General features: G+C 38.4%; 1 protein-coding gene across 1 annotated transcript in view; it reads left to right on the forward strand.

Moving 5' to 3' along the window:
* LOC137192433 (transmembrane protein 163a-like) overlaps positions 1-24,870 on the forward strand; it is a 67,642-nt gene extending 42,772 nt beyond the window's left edge. Inside the window, exons 3-8 of the mRNA XM_067603137.1 lie at positions 6,194-6,237; positions 7,469-7,560; positions 11,088-11,184; positions 18,845-18,956; positions 20,251-20,392; positions 20,622-24,870. Coding sequence (XP_067459238.1) covers positions 6,194-6,237; positions 7,469-7,560; positions 11,088-11,184; positions 18,845-18,956; positions 20,251-20,392; positions 20,622-20,682 — 548 coding nt within the window. The 3' untranslated portion in view covers positions 20,683-24,870. The remainder of the gene's footprint in view (positions 1-6,193; positions 6,238-7,468; positions 7,561-11,087; positions 11,185-18,844; positions 18,957-20,250; positions 20,393-20,621) is intronic.
* Positions 24,871-25,070: the final 200 nt, after the last annotated feature.

The raw sequence follows: 25,070 nt of genomic DNA on the forward strand, positions 1-25,070 counted from the left end.
AACCATTGCTACAGCTATGCAGATGTTGGCAGGACATTTGAGTGGACTATTGGGAACATAAAATAGAATAGAATAGAATAGAATACAATAGAATACAATAGAATAGAAAGACACTATGGGCTTGTGTTTGACGGCTGTACACTGATGAACCAAGCTGATAAGCACCAGGATTAGCATTGAAACACAATAAAGGCAAAGAACTGACAAACCTCCCAGATACTTGGATACACTTTTTAGTATATTTGCACACACCCGTTGTTTGGATACAGCACACACTAGATTTGCATGTTTCCCCCTCCTTGTCATTTGCGCCTTCCTACTTCTTGCTCCTCGTCATCTTCTTACACCTCTGCCTCCCTCTTCTACTCCTCCAGCCCCTCTTTGGTTATCACATCCACCTATTTCTCAACTACTCTTTCTCTTTTGTCTCCTATTCTCCCTTTCTCTTTCCTCTCTCTCCCACTTCATTTGCGCCACCTCCCACTCTCTCCTTTTTCTCCCCTGTTTCCCCAGTCTTGTTAGCACTGGTCACGCATGCTTGCCTTCCTGATTAACTAACAACCCAAAGGATGTTACACCGAATAGTGTCTGCTCTCCCCGAGAGAGGCATCGATTTGCTGGCAGGCGGTAACCACACAGACGGCTGGCACAACAGAATGAGCTTGAGAAACTGGAAAAATGAACAACAAATAAGCTTTCCAGGAAACAAAAGGAGAATTCAGTGTTTTTAGCCTGATGACCGTATACATAATAACTGTACTGCTGTTCTTTAATAACTACATGTTTAAATTTGGGCAGGCGTGGGCTAAATTAAAGCAGCAATAAGCTTAAAGCGATGAAGCTGAGGAGCACAAGTCTTAAATGCTTCCCTACCGAGTTTCTAGACGGATGACACAGAAGGAGAGAGAGGACATCTGTTCTTTCTGGAACTGAATACATTTTAAACATAGCAGAAAAAAAAAAAAACGTGTGCATGTGTGCTCAAAGTGCACCCTCAGTGAAAGTGTTGATTAACATTCTGGCTGACTCACTGTACTGCTTTTGAAGACAGAGAGGGTCACATAAACGATTTATTATACAGTGAGAAATTCAGAGAAAACTTGCCAAATTTTCCCTAGAGAATTAATTTGATATTTTTCTGCTAGTTTATTCTCTTTTTTTGCCGTTATCTAGTAAATTATTAGACCTACGTGCAGCTTGAGGAGTTTTCGGTGATTTTAAAAAAAGCACAAAAAAGTTTTGTGTCGTTCTTGTTATTTCAGAATACGCAGTGTGAGCTATTTAATTTTCTGGCACAAATCACCAAAACTAATCACCGACATTTGTAAGCTACGTCAAGATTTGAATTTTCTTCTGTAAAGGAAATAAACATCTATATAAATATTCTACTAATTAAACATTAGTAGGCATGACTTGGGAGATTTATGTGTTCTTGAGGTGTGCCAGCACATTAAACAGGATGAAAAACACAAAACTAGGTTAAACCCATGACAGTTTATGGGTGAGTGCTTCTCAGCAAGCAAGTTTCAGCTCTGAAGTCTCATATCAGAAGCTCTCTTGGAATGTAGACAGTCACACATGGAGGATTTTAGACCTAAGAGCCAATTATCCTCGAAGTCAAATTACCCCTCATCACTGGATTTACCTCTAATGAAAGAGAATTCATTAGTTTACTTATTCCTTTTTTTTTAAAAAAAAGGGAGACATTTTAAATAAAGCATTAACAACAGCCCACCAGAGCAGGATTATGGCTGTCCAGGTTAGATCTCTAAACCAGAGACTTACAAAACAGCCATACTACCTTAAACCTGTAGTGTGGAACTTTTATAATAAATGAACGTCTGGAACATTCAAGCCCTCGCCAAACGAGTTCACACAATGCTGATTAAGCCTTTCATCGCAAGATCATTCTCTCTGTATTTCACAGTATACTGGAGCTTTTAATCTGGTGCCGTGTTTGACATTCCCGCGCTGGCCGGATGAATGAATGCTAGACACCTCCTAGGCTACATGGTTGCAGGAGACCACTGTTCGCTTCGCGTTTCCAATCGTGAGTTAGGACAGTTTTTTTAAAAACCGTAACTTTGATCGTCGTGGTGTTTACTGTTGCCATGACAATGAAGATTGCGTAACTTTAAGTAATTTAAACCAACACCACATTTCAAGTGATCATTTTAACCCAAACCATGATCTTTCCCTTATCCTAATCAAGTGGTTTTTGTGCCTAAACCCAACCAGACCTTAACCACGGTATTGTCATGTCATAAAACATAATTATTTTTTTATGATTACTGCTGATAGAGGTGGCATATTATAAATGCTCCTATGGGTCGCTCTGGAGTGCAGGTACAATCAACCTGTGTGGGCGTTTCATTATGAGGATGTGTTGCCATCATGTGACCGCTGTCTTGTTGCTCGTCGCATTGCTTTATGTCTACCAATTTTTACCAATAATTTTTACCAATGTGTACAACAGCGGTAGGGAAATAGTGGCCCCTGGGTCAGATTCAGCCCTCCAGCAAAAAGTTTTGACTTTCAGAGTTTACACCAAAACTTAATACTTTTTCCACAAATCTACTGTAGATAATAAAATAAATACAAGGTTTATGTAAATCTCAATAAATATAATCTTTGATACATCTGATACTGCCCCCACACAAGGAGAGGCATTAAAACCATGCTATTTGAAATATGCACTTACCAGAAATGAAATTTGAATGTGTGAATTATGACACTGTTTTAATTACACAACATTAGCCTATGTGACCAGAACAGATGTGTTCTTCATACACACAAATAGGTGGCAGTCTTAACAGAAATGGAAGTGTTGATGCCATTTTTTTCTAAAGGCAACAATAACTTTTAATCAGCCATAAATTCATAAATGAAGCAGGCCACTGTATATGTGTGGATAACTAATAAGATATGTATAAAAATAAGCTGTTAGCAATCACTTACTAATGGGGAAAAAATGACATCTGCTCTCAGATACAACCTTTAATGGTGTTATAAATCAATGTAATTTTAAATTAATTGAAAGAAATAAACAAAAACTGTGAAAAAAAGTGGTTAATTGGTGACCTTTGTTGTACACCAACAAGTCTGATCATGAAATGTGTGAGAGTTGCTGGATGTGAGACACACTATAGAAAGCGCAGCCAGCAGATTAAGCCTATGTGATTAGCTCAAATCAGAATGACAGAAATCCAGATTATCTTTCTTTTATGCTATTAGTTGGTGTAGAAATATAAATTTCCTTGATACTTTACTCTTTGCTAATGTAGTGAGACACTATTGTTGGTGGTATTAGGACTTTTAATATACTATGTGAACCCAACAACAGACATATTGCTCCTTGAAGTATTTTAGATGTATTGGGGCTGAGTTTTTACAATAGATACGAAATGATATTTGGTTTTAGAATACAGTGTCTACGAAAAAAAATAGGCTCTTGAATCACTATTAGAATTTGGCTGTTGATATTTTTCTTACTGTCAACAAATCTCATGCGCAGAACCAAACTAACAATGAACTCATCCTACTTACAAATATTTTATGTGTATCCAAAGTCATCTATGTGCTTGTGTTCTCTTTTGGTAACAAAGGATCTCAGCATAAATAAAGCATGTCTTTGTTGCTCGTTACTGATAATTAACTCATTTGTTCTTTGCTGGAGCCCAGACATGCACAGTCCAACAGTACATTCATAGTACTGAAACCTAATAAAGTTTATTGATCAGCTGTCTTGCAATGCTAAACTGCATTGCCTGTTATTAAATGTTGGCTAATCTTACCTGCAGCAAGCAGTTCACACCTTAATTTTAAAGCATTGTGACAAAAGTGCAGTAAAGTACTGCCTGTCTGATTTCTTTGTGTTTGGTTCTTGAATCAATGTTATGACTCACGGGTAAAAGCAGACACACTCTGTGTTCGGTTCAGTTTCTTGACTCTCCAGATGGGTCGGAGGCCTGGTGGAGCTCCAAGAGATTCAGCTCACCCTCTGTGTGTTAGAGAGGGTGAGAGAGTTTGTACAAGAGGGGAAGAGGGCGACTCTGGGTGATGCTCCCCTGGACAAAGCGACACACAGAGACAGCATATGTGTATTTGTGAGTGTGTGCGGGCTGTCATGTGTTACACAGCCAGCCTGACTAGTGCCAGCTGTCTTGTATCAGGGTTCTGGCTGAGACTGTCCTCACCTCTGCACTCTCTTTTTTTACCTTCTTTCCATCATTGTTTTTTTTTTCTCCTGTTCAGCTCTCTTCTCCCTTTTCATTACTTAAGTTACAGCTGAAAATTATCTCTTTCACATCAGTGATACTACTGTAAGCATCAAAAGAATTGTAAAGTTGTGTATCCAGGCAAAATGCAACGTCATGCCATACCTGCCGCTGCTGCAGTGAGGTAAAAGACAAAGCAGCCCACCACTCAAAATTTGACAAGCGACGCAAATACACGGAGGATGAGGAGAGAAAGTAAGAGATACTCGCCAAAGGAAATCAGAATCTGAGAGAAAAGGGATTTCAGAAGAAAAGGGCAACAAAGACAAAGAATGAAGGGAGGAGAAATAGAGAGAGAGAGAGAGAGAGAGAGGAAGAAGATGAAAGCTCTGTTGAGTTCAAACCAACTCCCAGCATGCCCTCAAACCTCCTGTTACCATGGTGATTTAACTGCCGATATGGTGTCCCCTGAGACTCTGTCCTGAAAACACAGGGGTAGAGAGATAGAGAGAGAGAGACAGAGAGATAGAGAGAGAGAGAAAGAGGACGGTCAGAAGGGCAAAATAGCCAACGGGAGCAAGAATGATTGTAGTTGCTGTACCTTTCATGAAACCTTCAAGCATCTAACCAGGCTTCACTAGGTTCTTATTAAATATTTTTATTACAGAAAAAACATTTACTTATGCTTAACTTTCAACATTAATGCCACTGTTGTGTCAATAAATGTTGTGGGTTAATCGTGGGAGTAATTAGTCTTACTTATGGCAAGCTGCTAATATGAATTATCTACCAACAAAAATGATCTAAGTATTTACCGCTGTTAACACACATTCAGGATTTTATTAGTCTTTATTTTATATATACCTTGTTTTGTATTATTTACTAGTGCTGAGAATTTTTTTTTTTGATATTCTTAAACTTGTATCATCGTGTATATTTCTTGTTGTACACTCAGCGAGAAGAACTTAAAGCAGATTTTTTATTTATTTATTTATTTTTTGGCCATTTGGGGGTCATGAAACAAACTGCAAACACAACGTCAACATATTACCACATATTAAAGTTGTTAATGTGTTGGCAAAGAATTGCCTATTTACACATCCAGCAGACACAGAGCAACTTTACTGTAGTATTCATTTGTAGATATGAATAATTTCATCTTTTAGCTCAGTCTTGCCTGCACCAACCAAGGGAAATATCTAGCTTTTTAGCTACATACTAACTTTGCCTGCTGACTGGTGATGGGTACTGGGGACGGGTAGTGTGCAGTGTGTGTAGTCATTGCTGAAAGCTACGTCGGCCCCTAAGGACAAAGCAAATACAGGAGTGAAAGGGAAATGTGCTCCAAATCAAGAATTGCTACAAATACAACACATACAAAAAGGGAAAAAAATATGCAACAACCACAACAAAAAAAAAATTCTACAAAGCTAATCGCTACAATGGAAATGCTCCAGGCTGCTAGGGGCAGTTTTGTATGTGTTTTGGTATTTGTAGCTCTAGATTTGGAGCACATTTCTCTTAATGTTGCTTAATGTGCTTTCACTCTTGCATGTGCTTTTCCTCAGGGGCCACCATAGAAAACAGCTGCCTGCTGCAGTTTGAAATAAGACTGATGAGAGCTGTGAGACTGAACCAAAACAGTAGAGTTGCTGGCTGTAAAACCAGAACAGTGAGCTGAAAGACACTAAAACATTCTGTAGAGCTGAGGGGAACTGTGGGTTTTTTTTTTTTCTGCACATAAGATGCACAGTCTGTTATACATGATGTATCTTATGTATAGATAACTGCTTATGCAAACGGTTACTATGACATCAACGTGAATAGTATGTTGTAGTCAGTCAAATGACAGACATCCTAACCCTACCCATATGTCAGGCGAAGACACCTGGAAGTCTGAAAACTAATCAATCAGCACTAACTGCTCTCTCTCTCTTTCTCTCTCTCTCTCTCTCTCTCTCTCTCTCTCTCTACAGCTGTATCGTTCATGAGACACAGCGCGTCAGCCTTCGGATTTGCTGTGAGTTCCACCTCTTCCCTCCGTTTACATTGATCAATTAGTCATAACTTTGGTCTCAGTGATTTATTAATGAATACCAGTGCCAAAGTGTTATTGGTCCCTTTGTCTCCAAGGTAACAAGGCAGAGAAGAGGGACTGGGCATAGAGCTCACGTTGTGTCAAACTGCCTTTTGTGTCTGCTAAACAGACGTAGTGGCTTTCACCAAAACAAAGCTTCTTATTACATCTTATTCTTTAGAGGAAGTGATTTGGAGTGTTATTAGTTAAACAAAATCAGACGTAATAAGAGTGAAGTGACAATTAAATCATCCACACCCTAGGTGAGGGTGAGGGAAGATGTGATTAGCATAATTGTATTAAAATATTGTAAACCATAATCTGCAGTGCTAGCTATCTCTTTATTAAAGATAGGATTTTAATTAGCCAGTTTTAATAAAGTAATAAGAAGATCCAACCTGATGAAATGCGATTATATAACAGCTACTGATCATCAGTAACTTCAGCTACTATAATCATGGAAGCTGACGTTTTGTTTTATAGCTTATGTGATTTAAAAATTAAATGATAAAGATCATGCCACATAGGATTGATAAGAGTTTCTTTAGTCTTCTTTGAGAAAGTTAAACTGAAAAATTAAGATCAAAATCATATATCATGTAATAATAATAATGTTTGTCACTTTAATCAAACATCAACCACAGTCTCTTGGTTATGCAATTCATTTTAAAGCATTTGTACTTCAGTACCTCAGGATCTTTAAAACCACTCATACGTATCATTAATTGATACATAACTGAATAAGTGCTTAGAATAATATATTATTAAGTGAACCCCTTAGGTTATATCATATTCTTTCCACCACACAGGACTGTAATTTGAGATAATCCTTACCACACTGGTGAAATGATGTAGTCTTTTCATTTCCAACATAACAGATAAGATACAGTGATACTTGACAAAATATACCTCAAGATATTTGATGATTTTGAATGTCAGGAGGATTGAAGTGATATAAAACAATATGTCATTTGTCATTGCTATTTTTGAGAAATGCAATAATGTTTTAGCGTATCAAACACAAGATATGTTGATATGTTAATACAACAATAATACACCCAACAGTGTATTATTACAATGCTGCAGCTATTGTAATTACTACAGTAATAACTTCCAACTCAACACACCTTTTCCCTTTCTTTCTTTCTGTCCTTGGTTCGAGTTTCTGCTGTAGTTTGATGCCACGCTGGACGTCCTGTCATCAGTCATTGTCCTCTGGCGCTACAGCAATGCAGCAGCTGTGCACTCTGCTCACAGAGAGTATATGTGAGTACAAAACAACATGCTGAGTTTAATTACTGTTTGATTAATGATGAATCTACATAATGTGATGGAATTTTGGCTTCCTTTCTACACCTGTGTCAAAGCAAGCGGAGGGTCTGCACTCTATGTATTCATCTATTCACCGAGCTCTCTCTATTATTCCATTTATCTTTTCTCTCATGTTTGTTTTTGTTTGTGAATCCACCCGTATCTTAATTTATATTTACAAAGATGCAAACTCAAACAATTAAATCTAGCCATGACACAACAAATGGTGAGTGAAGTTTTAATGATGTGAAGGCAGCATCTGCTGTAATTGTTGAAGATGAATAGATCAAATATGTAGATGGGGGAAGGAGGGAAAGTCCAAGGGCAACTGGTGGACAGCTTGAGGATGGCAGATCTGGGGAGTCGGAGGAAAGTACATGACCTGGGAGCAGTGAGCAGGGGCTGAAGACAGAGACAGAGACGAATGCAGAGGGCTGGGGAGGATGAGAGAGTATGGCTGCAAAGAGGGACTGAGGAGCAGACTGTGACAGTCTGGGACTTCAGGTAGACTGGAGTAACAACATCTGAGAGATAGATCCCCCCGACCTGAGCCTCATTCTCTCTGCATCCATTCATCCTCCCTTCTACATATTTGCTCCCACTTCTCATCAGTCCTTCACTTACCTGGCCTACTCCGCTCACTCCTCACCTGCAACTCATTCCTTCATCAGCCACTCACTTCACCTACTGACTCAGATCCTTCGTTCCCTTGACAGATGTAGTTGTCATGTTGCTTTTGTCATCGCCTACCTGGACTTGTATCGTATCTGCACCTGCTTGCCTGCTTGTCTTGACTTTTCCCTGTCTCATCCCTGCAATTCTGTGGACGTAATGTAACTGCTGTTTGGACTTGTCACCCATGCCTGTGAGCTTTTAAACCCTCTCTTTTGACAATAAACTCACTGAACCGTCCCCGCCTGCCTCTACTGTCTGCACTTGGGTCCATCTGCCGGTACTCCACTGTGACAGAGACGGTGTCGAAAGAAAGGAGGAGAGGAGAGATGGGAGACATAATACAGATGGACATAAAAGGAAAAACCAAAATAATAATGTGTCTCAATAAGGTTTTGGGCCACCACAAGTCTCAGAACAGATTCAATGCCCATTTTCAAAGATTGTCCAAATCTCTGGAACTCTGCTGGAGTGCTAAATATTGTTCTTCCAAAAGATAATCTCTCATACATGTTTTGATGGTGGTGGAGAGTGCTGGATACTATAACAATGTCAATCGAAACACATATAGTTGTTCAGCTGAGTGAAGGCCATAACATGATTTGTATGGAAGCATCTACTGAACATTTATTCAAGTGTTTCCTGTTAATTTGTCGTGGAATGAAAAGATAAAGGGATGTGTTAAAGATTGGGTAAGGAGACAAATTGGATGATGGAGGGGGAATAAAGAGTTGAGTTGAGACAAATGAGAGTAGGTTTGCCAGGTATGCGGTGGTTAGGGGTGTGGTTGAGGTGTTGCTCTTTGTATGCATAATTCAATTTATTAATCTCATTTATAATCACCCAAAAGGATAATTTCCATATGTAACTCAAACTTTTCATTTCTGTACATTACATGGAGATATAGTAACTTTTACTGATTTGAGGTTTTAGTGTGGATATAATAGAGAGTTGGTCTTGTACTTTAGTGTGTAAGTACTTGGATCCTTTTTATCTTATTCTTATTAATTACCATATACATATTTGATTTTCCTGACTGGAATCTAGACATGTCCTAATGTCCTCCTGAAAAACATACAGTATATAAGTCCTTAATGGTTAGTTAGCCCTAAATCCAGTTTGCTAAAAAAAAAATCTGCAAAGTCATTTTTTAAACTCCTGGTGAGAGAGCAATCAAGAGCATATTGGATGGATGAATCACTCAGATCGGTCAGCTAATGGGATTGTAACATATTACTGCCATCTTTAGGTCTCTTTAGGCTTTTCAGTCATGTTGGGCATACTCAGCCGGACAGATTAAATCATTCTGTTCAGTCTGTTTCTTCATGGAAGGGAGGGGAACAATATGTTCCTAATTGAACAGAGTTACTCACTGTATGACACTGTGCATCACCGCTAAACATATCATCAGTTTTCAAGCCAGCTGCAGCTCACTTTACTTCATCAAGTAGCTGTCAGGTTACACCGAGCCTTATTGGTCTCACAGCAGCGCATCTGCTTCGCTCAGAGTTGTCACAGATGATAAAAGACCAAACTGCCACTCTATCATCTGTTAACACACACAGACACACCTGGGTATCATTAACACACACACAAGTCCAATTTCACTTCCTCCATTTTTAATTCCAATTTCTTAGAATGCAGAGGAGAGAAAATTACCCTTGTATGTGCTTTAAGGCTATATTTGTATTTATTGGGTATTTTTAATTTCATGCTGTCTGTGCTGTCTGCTGTATGCTTAAAACACTTAACGCTTGAAACTCAATACAGCATTGACTCATCTCCAAAATTAAGTTTAAAAAAAAGTGGAAAAAAAAGTGAAAAAGGGGGTGTTTTGGGCAGAAGCATTCCTCAAAAATATGCAGACATTAAAAGTGGCAGTATTATCATGACCAACCTCTGTAAGAATCAGTAAAGGTGAAACACCACTTCACTGTACTTGTCAAGATACTGTGTCTCTGTTCTGTAATGAGATAGATGGGAGACAGATATTTTAATCCGTGCCCAGCAGATGTGTCAGACGAAGACAGATTATGGTCGAGCAATGGAGAGGCATTGATTAAGCTTCTTATTCCACTTCTGTAAAAGCAGAGGAATGTCAAGTAAATTCCAACCCTGTGTGTTCATGTGCTTACAAACACATGCAAGCGGCAAGCAGCCCACAAAACATTCATCTCATTATATCCCTTTTTTTCCATAATCAAAGTCCCACCCTGAAGCACTCCCAACGGAAATTGACAAATTGTTTATTCTGCTAGCACACAGTTCCCCAAATAGTCTGTAAACAGTATTCTGACTTCTGCGTAACACTGGGATTATGCTGTTTGAGAGATTTGGTTTTGAGATCAGATGTATGTTTTATCAATGAGATCAGGTAAGAAGAGGTGCACTCAGAATGTGGCTACTTTTATCATCAGTCTGTGAAATTAACTCCAATGTTTAGTTTAAGTGAAGGGAATCAGTGCTTTAGTAGGCTTATCACTACACTGCCATATTACTAGTAATGTCATGACAAGGCTCTGCCTGTAATTGAAGCCATGGAAGAAGTTTTAATAGCAACATTTTTTTTGACTGTTTCTTTAATATTTCATGGAGGACGGTAAATATCTTCCCATGGTTGCAAAGCTTCCAAAGGCCACTGCCAGTATCATTTATGGCTGTTTGTGTCTGAACTTTTGTTTGGGTATTTGGGTCAGGAAAATTACAAATGATCCTCATTCAAATGCAAAAGAAAGAAACAAGAACTTGGGGCAATACAGTCTAATCCAACCTGACCCTCAACATTCTGCTCTCTGTCTGTCTGTCTGTAGAGCATGCGTAGTCCTTGGGATTGTGTTCGTTCTCTCCTCCCTCTGCATTCTTGGAAAGGCCATCCATGATCTGGCGACCAGGATGCCCCCAGAAGTGGTAAGACAACACACACACACACACACACACACACACCAGCCCACGCACCATATTGGACAATACTTCAGGAAACGATTCATGCCCAATGGCAACATGAAGTGCCAATACAAGAATTGGGACATGTATGTAATTTTCTTAAAGGTGAAGGTAACATGTTTGTCTTCTGTGCCACCGATCCTGTCTCACACCAATAAACTAAACCTAAACCAAGTAGTTTCTGTTGCCTTAACTCAACCACCATGCACATTAAATTACAGAAGTAATTAATTACAGACATCGCCCTTGAATATCATCCATGATTATATCCAAACTCACTCCCCTTGTTCACTCATACACTGCCCCCTATAAAACAGATACTCAGTAGTTAATTGAACAGTTAAACTGACCATCATTTTGAATGTCATCATTTTGTGTTATCACTGGCAGGTATATTATCACATGAATGTAATTTCACAGCTAAAAATTCAGACACATTAAATTGTGGGGTTGTTGGACACAACTTTTTTTGTTTCATTGTATGCTAAATAGAGATTGATTTAAGACACAGCCTAAGGTTTTGCAAAATAGTCCAGTAACATCATTCTTGTAAGGAAGTGGGTCGTGACACATGATTCTTGGCTTAATTAAGCCAGGATAAGCCTGTGCCCATACTTTTATAATGTCATTCTTGGTCCATAGAATACTTATTACAATACAACATATAGAAACTATAATGGTTCAGTAAAAACAGGCTTGGACCCAAAAGCACAACTCTCAAACAATGCTGGTAAAATGAAATGCTCAGCTTTAATCAAAGCCAAAACCAGGAAAAAGTCCAAAACCAGGCAAGGTAACAAAACTCCAGAAAGGCAGGATAGGGGTCGTAACAGGCAGGCAAGAAAAGACTGGCAAGAAAAATGGCTGTGACGCAAAAGACTGATTTAGCAAAGAATGAAAGGGAATGGACCAGTATAAATGCAGCAGGATGAATGGGGAAGTGGAAGCAGGTGTGCAGAGGAGCAGGGGAAGGTCAGGTGATGGGGAATGACAGGAAAGGGTGAAACTGCAGGGCAGGAGGATGTAGTAGAATATGGAATAACAGGAGAGTAAGGTTATGTTCACAGTACATGCTTAAGTGGCCCAAATCCAATTGACGGATGACTCAGATCAGTTTTTTTTGCACAGAAGTGTGAACAAACAGAATCCTATTTTTTCATATCAGATCTGGGCTACTTGCATATGTGGTACTAAATCTGATTCATAGTCAATCTCTGCTGTCAGAACAGCCAGATCAAAATTTGTGTGTTTGTTTTTTTTTCACCTCTCTGTGCATGCGCATATCACCTGTTGTCATTATTAAGTGTCGGCACCTCATACCCCGGTAAAAATAAATATGTCGCCTTCTCGTTCTCATTCCCTTCCTCATCATTTGTATTGTCCGTCGACCACCACAAAAAATAATCCTTAGTTCAGCCATGCCATCCATGTTTATGATTTGACTGTCACACAAAAGACATTGCTGTTATTCTTGTACATTTCAGTTAAATCTGCACATGCGTGGCAGTTTAGGACCTCAAGAGCCGAATACACGTCGCTTACAATCATGAATGTGAACCATCAACACAAAAAGATCAGATCTGACCATGAAAGCCTGTGATGTAGCTTTAGTTCATGGCAAATCAGAAGGTGAACAGAAAATGAAAAGACTGATGTTGTGACAAGAAACACAAATAAAGGGAATATTGTGATTTTGCATTGTTTTGCAGACACAGTTTTGAGTTTGGGAGCTTAGACCCTGCATAGGACAGTAGTTTATTCATTAAGTACTGTTTAATTCAAGGTTAAAACTTTTTTTTACCACCGTCACCAATGCCATGATAGTGTAGCTGTTAAAACTTTGCCTCGGGCCATGTAATTTTCCACAGTACTATATGAAACAGTCAGAAACTAATTAACTTCTGGAGTGTATTTCCCCCAACAATATAAACAATGTGTTTATGAGAAGGAGGCAAACACACATGTGTGAGAGGAAGTGCTTCATGGCACTAATTATCCCTCATACACATACGAACACACACATTTAAATAAACCGGCATAATGAATGAAAATTCATGGAGTGAATCAATTTGAACCAATACACACGCATGCAGTACATGTGCACACAGGAGGAACACACCATGCATCGTTATGAGCTAGGTGTCTTTTTATAGCCCTGTGTCGTAGTTCTTCTGACGTCAGTCTTTGTCTCCCTCCATCTGACTTTTATTCCTTTTTCTCTTCAACAGAGACACGCACAGACGCGTGCACACACTTTCTTTTTACTGTCAACATCACTCCACCCCCCCACCCCCCCACCCCCCCCCCACCTCTCTCTGGAGGTGTTAAGACTATGAATAAGGTCCTAAAATAGTCCCATCTTTCTGTTGCTGGGGCACGGCCCAACTCTTCCATCATCACACTGTTTGGGGAGTGCCCATCTCATCCTTTCCAGATCGATGCTTTTAACTCTCTTATTTGGTTTGTAACCAAATAAGAAGCCCCCATCTGTCCATTTCACTAATCAGTGAAGCCAAGACACAGAGGGAAGCCAGACTTTTTAAAAACAGATATCCCTTTAGGTTTTCTGAAATGTAGCTGCAAAGCTTTAAGATATACTCCTTGATTTTGTTATAGGGCCTGATAGCACTCCAAAATCCCAAAATAGCTTCACATTTCACTATTGATGCTTTTAAACTCAACACAGTTCACACTTTAATTTTAAAACAGCAATAAGCTTAGAGGAAATTTTACTATTGGGTCCTATAACAAACTCAGGGAGTCTATCTTAAAGTTACCCTATGAGGTTTTCTTGTTAAGAAAATTAAAGTGCATTGCCTATATACTTGAGGCCTAATAGTTGAGTCAGATGCATTTCTTTCTTCATAAAGCATTTGCAAAGCCAGTTTTTTACATTTACTGACATGAGATATAAGCTCATAACAACATTACTCCTCATAATGCTACAACTGGTCAAAAAACTCCAAACAGTACCTTTAAAGAATGCAGAAAAACAGCTTTTGTATAGTTTAATGTAATGCAGGTACAGTATACTTTATATGTTAGTTTTTGTAATTCCATGGACCTGTAATTGATCTGTATTATATAATATTTCCTGTTGTGAATACTATGTTATGCCAGAGGCCATTTTGCGATTACAAATTTATATTTTAAACAGTTGAAGGTTGCATCCACACCTGCAAGCAACACATGTTTTCATGGAAAAGCATTTTTGGTCATGGACTCACCTTAATTTAAGTCTCTCAAAGCTTCACTTCAATGATAAAGGAACTGTGTATTAATAGCAAAATAGCAAAACAAAAAAAAAAAGACTGATGTATCCAAAAGAAGGTTTTTGACTGTAAATTCAACAAAGTGAGGAATGGCAGATTAACAGAGTGTTGACATCATATAGATCCAATAAGAAATTATTTTAAAATTTAAAATATGCAGTTATGATGTGAGATTGTTTAAATATCTATATGAGACAAACCAAGTCTGTCCTCTTGAGAATTTTAAATGCATGTTTGATGTTGTGAAAATTAAGTCACGAAAGCTCTTTTGACCGCTGATAATAAAAAAGGCATAAAACCAAGAGACAAAACAGGCAACAGCTACTCTGTAGACTGTGTTTGATGTGCCGGTACCATTATGTTAATAAGAAACTGTGGGTGTTTGGTCTCAGAGGAGCTTCCTGACACCAGTAAGAACCTACTACCAGTGTCTCTTTGACACTCTCTCTTTCTTTCTCTATTTTTCCTACATTGTCCGTCTCTTCCAATCTAGGTTTGTTTCCTGCCAACACTCTCTGTCTTACCAAACTCCGTTTCATGCACAATATGCACGATTGCATGCATAGTAAAATAATACAAACCCATAGAAATGTCCTCAACCTCCATAATGAACAAGACAACTACACATCCTGTACCATCCTATGGTATTAATCTTAGCATGTAACCTACATCTAATGGATTTTCAGTTTGTTCAAGAGTGATCTCAGCCATCTGGCTATGTCATTGTATGGAAAATACACTAGGCTGTGTGGCTGTGTGGAATTTGTAGAAGCAGGAGTATTGAATGATAGGTTCATCTCATTCTCTGCGTCATTTATCCAGTCTCTCTCTACTTTCTTCCCCCGCAACGATATTCATTATCTTTTGCCATTCTCTCTCTCTGTCCCCTCCCTCCATCCTGTCTCTTTCACCGTTTCCCTCGCCCCTCTTTCATCATCATACCCAGCTCTTTCTCTATTTCTTCTCCCTACAAGCTCACCATGTCTGTCTCCCTCCATTACCATGTCTATCGTCACTACTTTGTCGTTTTCAGACTCTTATTTCTCTCATTCATGGCCTCTCTTTCTTTCCCCCCACATTTGGGCTTTTTGGTAGAAACAGGCTTTCTCAATGAAGTCTTCATCAAATAGCAGTCAGAGGTGATTTATCATACCAGCAGTGATCTTTTTATGCACCCTGTCCGTGGGGCAGTGCATGTGTGACAGAAAGGGCCAGATGCAAATTAGGAAAAGAAAATGAAAATTGAACATTTAAGAGGGAATGAAGAACCTGCGGTCTGAATATGATATTTCTCAGTTGATGATGTTATTGACTCGGCCAGAGGATAACAGCAGTGGTACATTATAAATAGTGCACAACGTTGCCACCTCATAGTATTGGGCTGTAAAATCACATTGAGTTGACGAGGGGTGCGAAAAATCAGGAATCCTGATTCGCATCACGTCCTGGGTTGCTGCTCTCATGGCAAGCTGTCTGATTAAACACAGAGAGCTGAGATTGGCTCCCCCAGGCGCTGTGCTAGAGGGAGGGAGGGCAACACACACAACATACACAGCCACACTGGTGCAAGAAATATACAGTGCATACATGCAGTCGCACATTTTCTCTAACCTTGCTTTCATGCAGTTTGTTCTCAGATCTTGATCTCGATGACATCAATAAAAAAAACGCCTAAAAATCTAAATAAGGAATCACCTGTAAAGAAGAGAAAGGGTTCCCTCTCTTGCCTCTTTCAGCCTAATGAAAACATACAGTACATGTACAGCGACAGATAAAAGCAAAAGAGTATTATATAATAAGACAAGTACAGAGAATACTGTAGACAGAGTGATACTGAACACCAGTAGCGGTCAGCCAACAGAGGCTGCGTATACATGTGAAACTAAATGGAATATGATCAACTACAGTAAATTGTATTCAGCTTATTAGGACCCAGCTGTGTAATAAACACAAATTCAATACGAGTACTTTCTTTTTCTACAGCGATCTAATCTCAGAAAATGGGAGTAGAAAGTCTCTAGTGGATTAGTAAATTATTAGCTGACCAGCAATCAAGAGCTCAAACCCGAAGAAAGCTGATGTTGGCAGTGTGTTCGTGTCAGAGAGAGAGAAATATAAAGACCAAGGATGTGTCTAAAACAAACAGCAAATACCACAGCTTGAGGCTGAAACCAATGTGAAATTACCTGAAAGTGGAATGCCACCAACAGATGCTGGCTCTAATTGACTCCCATTCAAAAAGCATCAACTTCTCTCTAGAAATACTAAGTCAATAATTTTTTGTTTTTGTTATGTCATTATGGTCTCAATCGGTACATTCGGGCCCAATAAGTGTGTTGGTGGTCATTTTGGAAATTATTGCTCCGTTAATAAGATTTGAAGACTTATAGTAGGCTTTGATGTTATAGATCCATTTAGCAAAAGTAGCTAACATTAGCCCAAGTGTGCAGTGTTTGATGTTCCCAGTATGCTAGTGTTAGCATCGGTCTGAGCTAGCAGACTGCGTTATTCGGAAGGTCCTGGCTCCAAACGGAGAAGATGGCACCGACCATAAGCAGCAACTCTGGGCTTAAAACTGGCTCCAATGCAAACCAATGGGTGACCTCACACCTCACTAGGTCCATCTTTATATACTGTCAAGTCTGAAATCACTCCCTATTTACTAGATGGCTCACTATATTTACCTTCTGCCATTTTATTTGAATGATTGAATTCTGAGTGTGAGTATATAGTGTGCACAAAAATTCCTATAGTGGAATGAAAAATGTAGTGTCCACAGCATATACACTACTTTCTGCTTACTATCCCACAATGCATCACATAACATTTTATAAATGTGAATAACCATCACCTGCCAGTGATGCAAAATGATGATGATTCTTAAATGCCAGCACTCTTAGTTTTCTGCTTATCAGAGTTAACTATTGAATTGTAGAGAATAGTAAATGAATGAACAAGGTCATGATTTAATAATTACAGACTTGTAAAAACAGACTTGTCATAGTAGGAAAAGCATGGGTATTACTAGTAACATTAAAAATGGCTCTGTTCTATTGAAGTGTCCCAGTAAGCTGTGACAGTGTGACAGTGAGCCAGCACATAGAATAACAGGACCCTGAAACTGAAGCAGCTAAATGGAATTCAGACGTCATTCATTTTTTTTACTTGCATACACGTTTCCTACTGTGAAATATCAAAAATGCCTATTCCACTCTTAAATAGCCTGCACATCCAACTCATCCACTTTTGCAGGTTGAAGTTTGATGGATCAATTACATGATCTTCATCAATCAATATGAATGATAAAGGTGTGACTTCTTCCACCCAAACAGGTGCAACAAAAGTCCTGAAAAAGACTCTAATTACGCAAAATAAGTGAGAACACCTGTGTATTTAAAAAAAAAAACAAAACATAGTGTTGTTAGGCTTTATGATAGTAATTCATGTTAACAAGTTCATTATTCAATCGAACAGATGGCGGCACCGTGACATATAGGAGAGACCATAAGCTAAAATTATCAACGGCATCAAATATGGTAGCAGAGAAATAGACACTCATGTAAGTTCCTTTTGTAAAGAGGAACAGAAGAAGAAAAGTTCAGGTAAAAGAAAAAAAATCAGACAAGTGTAATCTCACAGTTCAACAGCACAAACGTTTGGAAACAAAGTGTGTCAGAGCTGTAGCTTACTTTTGTGTTTTTGCTGTTTCTTGGCAAAAGAGTATTTTGACTACAGCACTAAAGGTAGTAGAGGAGCCACCACTGCTGTGCGCTGGTTGGTGGGTTGGTCACAAGGTCTAATTCTATTCAAATGTGTTGCAAAAAGTTGACAAAAGATCTAGTCTGGAAAGATGAAGTCTGATAAAAACAGTAGTTGTTTTTTTCTTCTTATATGTGTCGCTTACTGTCCCAGTTTCCTCCGCTCTCCTCCCTGCCTTTGTGTCTCTCCCCCCCTGTTGGGCTAATTAAATCTGATAGCTAGATGCTCTGGGGTCAAGTGTTAGTTTTTGCTGAGTCTGTTTGAGACTCAAGTTGAAAACAGCAGACCCTCACTTCACTTAGAGGCGTCATCTGGATGACCTTGGGTTGATGCACTCAAGTCAAGCCTGTATTTATTATTAATGGTTGAGCTGAAAAAAAAAAAAAAGTTTTGTGGGTCATTCTGTCTGGCTGATGATGTTGGTGCTGCCTTTTTTACTGTCTGCCTCACACTTGCTGTGCACAGCTTTCTCTCACTGTTGCTTTCTCTCCTTTCATTTAATCCAACATATGTTTTACCACAGATTGTCACACAAATAATCTGCTCTTTCCCTCCTATCCTCTCCTCTCCTCTCTGTTTTTTTTTTTCTTTAGGATGACTTCCTCTTCAGCGTGTCCATAGTGAGCGGGCTCACATGTGCTGTGCTGGCTGTAGCCAAGTTCATGCTGGGAAGAGTGCTGACAAGCCGGGCACTTATCACTGACGGTAGGACACACACACACACACACCCACACACAATTAGATATAAATAAAGGTTATAAATAAATAAATGTTTTGTTTCTCATAACTCATCACTGTTTCCATTTCTTAAGCCTTTCTGTGTTTATAGTCATTGTCGTGTCTCTCTCCTGCTAATAACAGAGAGACGCTTCCCCTCTCTCATGGGCTCAGTTTTTAATGACAAGTAGTTCAACCGGATCAGTTGCAGAACTGACTTGCCTTCATTAGCTGTAGTAGTTATGAGGGGGAAAAATATGGCATTAAAAGTTAGTGTTGAATGATAATTTATAGAGAGAGATAAATAGATGGTGCCCAACAGGAAAAAAAGAAACTACAATGTAGTTGAAACCATTTGCATTTAGTTTCATACAGTAATATAGTATCTGAATATGAATTAATAAAATTCTAATTGAAATGTTTTAATTACTTTCAAGTAATGTTGAATTGATTTTACAGAGAATGGTGGAAGATTCTGATTCTTTAAGTATAACTACATAGTAAATAACACAATGTACCATGTTTTAAGTAGAAGAACTGATGTATTATCAGCTACATGTACTTAAAGTATCAACATTAAAAGTACTCATTTTACAGCAGAAGGGCACCAGTCAGTGTTATAGTATTTTATATTATTGGAATATTGTTACTAATATATTAACATGTGAGTTTAAATGCTGTATGTTGAGGGGGAGGTAATTTTTACTACTTTATATTTACTTTATGTTTTCATAATGAGCAAATAAACAAATAGGTTATGACCCTCTGGCTGCTCATAGATACATACACGTGAACAAAAGCGCAGCAAACACACACTCACAAACACACACTGCTCTTCCTAAGTCTCACAACGCACAGGACATCAATCCAATAAACCTGAGGTTGCTGTTCTTAGAGCCTGGATTTATTTCCCACAAGACTTTGCACTTACTGCAGGCAAGACAATAACCTACTGTGCTAGCCTTCACACAAGGAGAAATGTAATAATGAAAAAAGTCAGCCACTATACAGAAAAGTGTGATTCAAACAATAGCTATAACCTTTGATTATTTACGATACAGCTATTTATAATTGAGAAATTCAAAAATAACTGATGAGAATGTGTCAGATCTAACACTCCCATGGTAAAGATCTGTGTAAACATTGGCTGCAGCTACATGATTAAGGCAAAGAAAAGATTTCTATCATGGTTTTTTTGTATTGGTTTTGCAAATGGTCAGTCCCTTCAGACATACAGCACATCAGCAGACATAACACTCTCTATATGTTTTCTGTTTTTCAGGGTTTAACTCTATGGTTGGTGCCATCATGGGATTTTCCATTCTGATCAGCGCTGAAGTCTTCAAACACCACACTGATGTCTGGTTTCTGGATGGCACCATCGGAGTTCTCATTGGACTCATCATTTTGGCATATGGGGTCAAGTAAGAGATAAACTGATTTGTTTAACCCATTGACTGATTTTAATTGAATCCATGTGAGGCTCCACTTGTTTCCTTTGTATGCCATGACAACTTGACAGCTCTGTACTTGCTAGGATGGTAAGAGTTAAGCCCCTAAAACAGGCTGAGACAAGACTTAGACACCCTGCTGTATGTATGTATGAAGCTGTAAGGTTTGCTTTCTAATAAGACCTTGTGTCTGTCTCCACAGACTTTTGAAGGACATGGTGCCCCGTGTGAGACAGACGAGGAACTACGAACGCTTTGAGTGAGAGACCTGTGTGTTGACCAGACCGGCAGGTTCACACAGACACACACACTCACACACACACACACACACACACACATACACACACATACACACACACCTGGCTGCCTCCTGCCCTCCGCCCTCTTCTCTCTGTCTTTCTTACACAAAGTACATGCACATTTCACCTGCATATACATATGGACGCTACACATTCATGTCGTCACACACACAAGAATATATACACATATGCTTTATATACTGTACATAGCATATTCATACATTCAGACATAAACAAACACACATGCATGCACGCGCGCACACACACACACACATACACACACATCTGAGAGACATTGAGGAAAAAGGACATAATTGAAGACCTCCCCCTGCCAAGAAAGAACTTCAGTTGATTTTTTTCTTTTTCCAGTCTTCTCTTCTCCACTTTTTCTTCATGAAAACCACAAATTAAATATTACACAGAGAATAAGGAAAAGGGGAGATGCAACATGGATGAGATGCTCCACAACTGAGACTGTTGTCTTCTAACAAGAGTTATGGATTTGTTCAACCTGGACATAGATGTCTGCTTTCACACAGTTTTTCCTCTCCAGGAAACTACAGTATGTTGATCGGCTAGGTTCATTCATTCATGAAGATTCAGCTATTGTTGTGGGGAGTATATGGGGGATCAAAATGAAAATCCACCAGAATGATGTAGATTTTACGGGAGTTAGGTGAAGTCCCACATGAAAGATAAAGTATGTGTTCCCATGTTACTCACTTGGGAAAACATATACAAGGAGTCTCTCTATCCTGTCTTAATTAAGAATATGAACTCTTCATTTTTAACTTTTCTTTTAATGTTATCAATTATTAAGTGCAGATGTCCCTCTCCTAAAACACAGGAGGTCCTGGCAAAATCCCACAGCCTGAGACTCACACAGAGAGTATATAAGCAGCACTGAGTCAGCAAACACCACTTTCTCTGTGCATACAGGAAGGTGAAAAGCATCAGTGCACAGTCAGGTCAGCCTCGATGTAGAAACTCTACAACTAAAAGCAAACACAAGTAAAAAGGACAGGAGACAATTATTTGCCAATTAATGGCTATAAACCGAAGTGCACAAAGCTAAAGTCATTTAACCAGTTTATATTACATTGCATCACATTATATGTGATGTGTCCAAGCACAAATTAGCAAACTTTCCCTCCAAACATTGGTGTTTGTAGCTGACAGTTTAGTGCAGTTCCAATTTTAAACACAATGATGGTTAATTCAGGGTATTTAGCCTGTTTTGTCTTAACTACTGTATCTGACTTTATGTTTCGTTGCCATATCTTGTTCATGTTTTTGACTTGTTTACAAACACACATACCTTAGTCAGTTTTTAAAGGAAATCCATTCAGTTACTTTTTTTTTTTACTTGAAATATTATTAAAGTTGACAGGGTGTGCTGGGCAATAGCTAACAAGTGAAGAATAATTAATCAAATCAAAGTTTTTGTAAAGGTGAGATGGCTAAAAAAAAACACAATAGTGGTTATCTTGTGTTTTTGCTGTAACACCTTTTCAGGCTTAGATAAATAATCGATGTAAAAGCACTAAACACCAGGAATGTTCCCTGTACTACTTGCTATTATCTTGTTATTTATCATTTGCTCAACAGAGTGTTGAACTGTTGTGGTATTTATTGTATTTGTTTTAGCATTTCCCTTTTTTTTTGCTTGTTTTGACTGCAAAGTTCATTTGGAAAGTTGGAAACGATTAAGTCTCAAGCCTTAGATGAAACTAAGCACAATGACAAAGATAAAGCAGCCTGTGGGAATATCATTTACATTGCATATCATTACAGTTTTTCAGAGACAGCGTTTTCTTCTGTGTCTGCTTACCAGCTTATTTGTTCTGCATGTGCATTATCATTATTATCATTCATTATGATGTGCAATGAACAGAATGTAAATACAAACCACACAGTCTGCTAATATGTATATTACACTGTTTGGGTGCATCAGTAACAAAAGTCACAAATAGTCATAGTACTTTATGGCAAAACATAGTGGGCTTTTTTGGAGTAGACAGCTTATAGTTAAAATACAGGATGATCAGTGTTGCATAGTAAAAATGTTTACTCTATAGTGCTTATATACTGTAAATGTTGTTTTACATATTACTGTAGATTATTGGTGAAATGAAATGACAAGTCTTACTGTAAGTTTTTGCACTGTAAGTGAAAAATCTCTGGTTGGATGTAGGTGTGATCTGACAGTGCTGTCCAAGGCTCAGCTGTGTTTTACAATTTCTCTTATATCACTTATCAGCAGCTGTCAAGTGAAGAACTGATTGCCAAGCCAGTCACTATTTATATAACTGACACAGGAGTTACATGTGAGCACAGCCATTGTTGTTCCCGCAACAGTTTACCTGATGGCACAAATCAGTATTATTTTACTGATCTTTGGAAACTGTGGGTGTCATAAACCCATATGTGAGATCATCCATTTGATTTTAGAAAAACATTGAACATTTTAAAAAAATCAGGAAATAGTGAATATTGTGTTATTCTACATATCATGTAGATTTAATGACTTGATGGTCATCCTCTTGGAGGATATTTCTGTCTAACTCAAAATAAATTCCATTCACAGATTGGTTTTATACAAAGTCATTGTCATGAATTAAATTAGAAATAAATGGATATAAATAATTCATAGATGCTGTGTTCACAAATGGACCTGTTTGTGGCCTGGTCTACTCAGCTATCCACAATGCTTGTGAGACACCTTCTGGTTGGAAACCACATCACAGGAGTTTTAATCAGTATTCAGTGCACTTGATCCTAGGGAGAGAGTCTAAATTTATCCCGGGCTTAAAAGCGCTACAAAGCCTTGGACAGTTATTCTGAAGGGGGCCTACATCCGCTCTACACTGTAATTATCAACTCCTGAGTTGACATACTGGACAAGGTGCAAAGTTATTGTTATTATCTTTAGTTTCATTGTGTGAAGAATAAGGATTAGCTATAAATTGAAGGTGTGAATCAATCACACCTCTTCAACTCACCAACAGCACACAGATTTGTAATGTTTCCCTCTCTGACACATAGAAGACAATCTTTACAATTACTTTTACTAGTAAAGCACAGTGTTCATGTGCTGAAACCAACACATAAGGCACAGAACACACTAGAAGAATCATCAGTCAGTCTCTGTAACTGTAAATGTATGCTTTACTAGCTCTATTGCTTGTATGGTTAACTATTGTGTTTGGATAAACCAGAGACTATTTTGATCTCGGCAACAAAGTCCTTTCTACCTCTCTTCTTTGCACTGTGTTTTATTTTCATGCCATTTCTCTTGTACACATTCATGCTACTGTAATTGTGGCCTTGGCCACCTTTACACTCCTTAATAATGGGTGATCTTAGAAGCTGTTGTACTCACTGTAAATGACTGTAAGTGCAACAGCTGAATACCAAAAAAATATGTAAAATGTAACCCATGATCACCAGAGTTGTGGTTGCATTTCATTCAGCTAAAATGTGATTCCTCTGATGCCTCATGAAATGTTTCAACCCTCACACTCCATCTCACTAGAAAAACTGCTAGAGGTTTGTGAAACAAAGACGTCTGAACATTTTGAACATCTTGTTTGTACAAACACAAAATCTCTCATCACTTGAGAAATACAAAGTGGTATAAAATCTTAATCCATTTCATTGTTTCATGGAAATAGCTCAGAAACCTGTCCAATCAATTATACAGCTTGATGAACTGTGCCAAATCATTGAGACCATTTATCCACTCTTCTGACATGTGCATATCTTTTAATTGTGCTTGTGTTGATGAATGGATTTATCATTATCATCCCCAAAACGGCACCAAACCATTCATTTTAATCACAAAATTATGACAGCAATACTAACCACCTCTCTGTTGCTATAGGCTTTGCATGGGCTTATAAAAACCCTTCAGTGGTTACAGATGCATTGCAACCACTCTCTCACACACACATGGAAAGATGTAATTGAATTTCCAATAAATCTGACTATGTAACAGAATTATTAATTGTCTGTTTGTACAGTAATAATATCAGTGGTATTACAGATGATGTAAACACCATTTATTTATGTAAAAGAACAATGAAGCATCTCTTTGTCAAAGAGCAAAGTTTTATTGATTAATAAAGTTTTATCCTGCTTATTCATCAGCAATCATTGAGACATGATTCTTTTTTTTTTTTTTTTTTTAACCACACAAAAACCGTCATGGAAGGCTTTTTCCTACCACATCAGTAATACATAAAACGGGGACATACATCTACGGAGTGAAAAAGTTAATGGTGAGTACCATGTGAACAAGCACAAATTCCAACCCACCCACTCCAAGTCACAGGGTCAATATAAACAAATAT

Source organism: Thunnus thynnus, chromosome 11 (assembly GCF_963924715.1).
Source record: "Thunnus thynnus chromosome 11, fThuThy2.1, whole genome shotgun sequence".
NCBI classification, from domain to species: domain Eukaryota; kingdom Metazoa; phylum Chordata; class Actinopteri; order Scombriformes; family Scombridae; genus Thunnus; species Thunnus thynnus.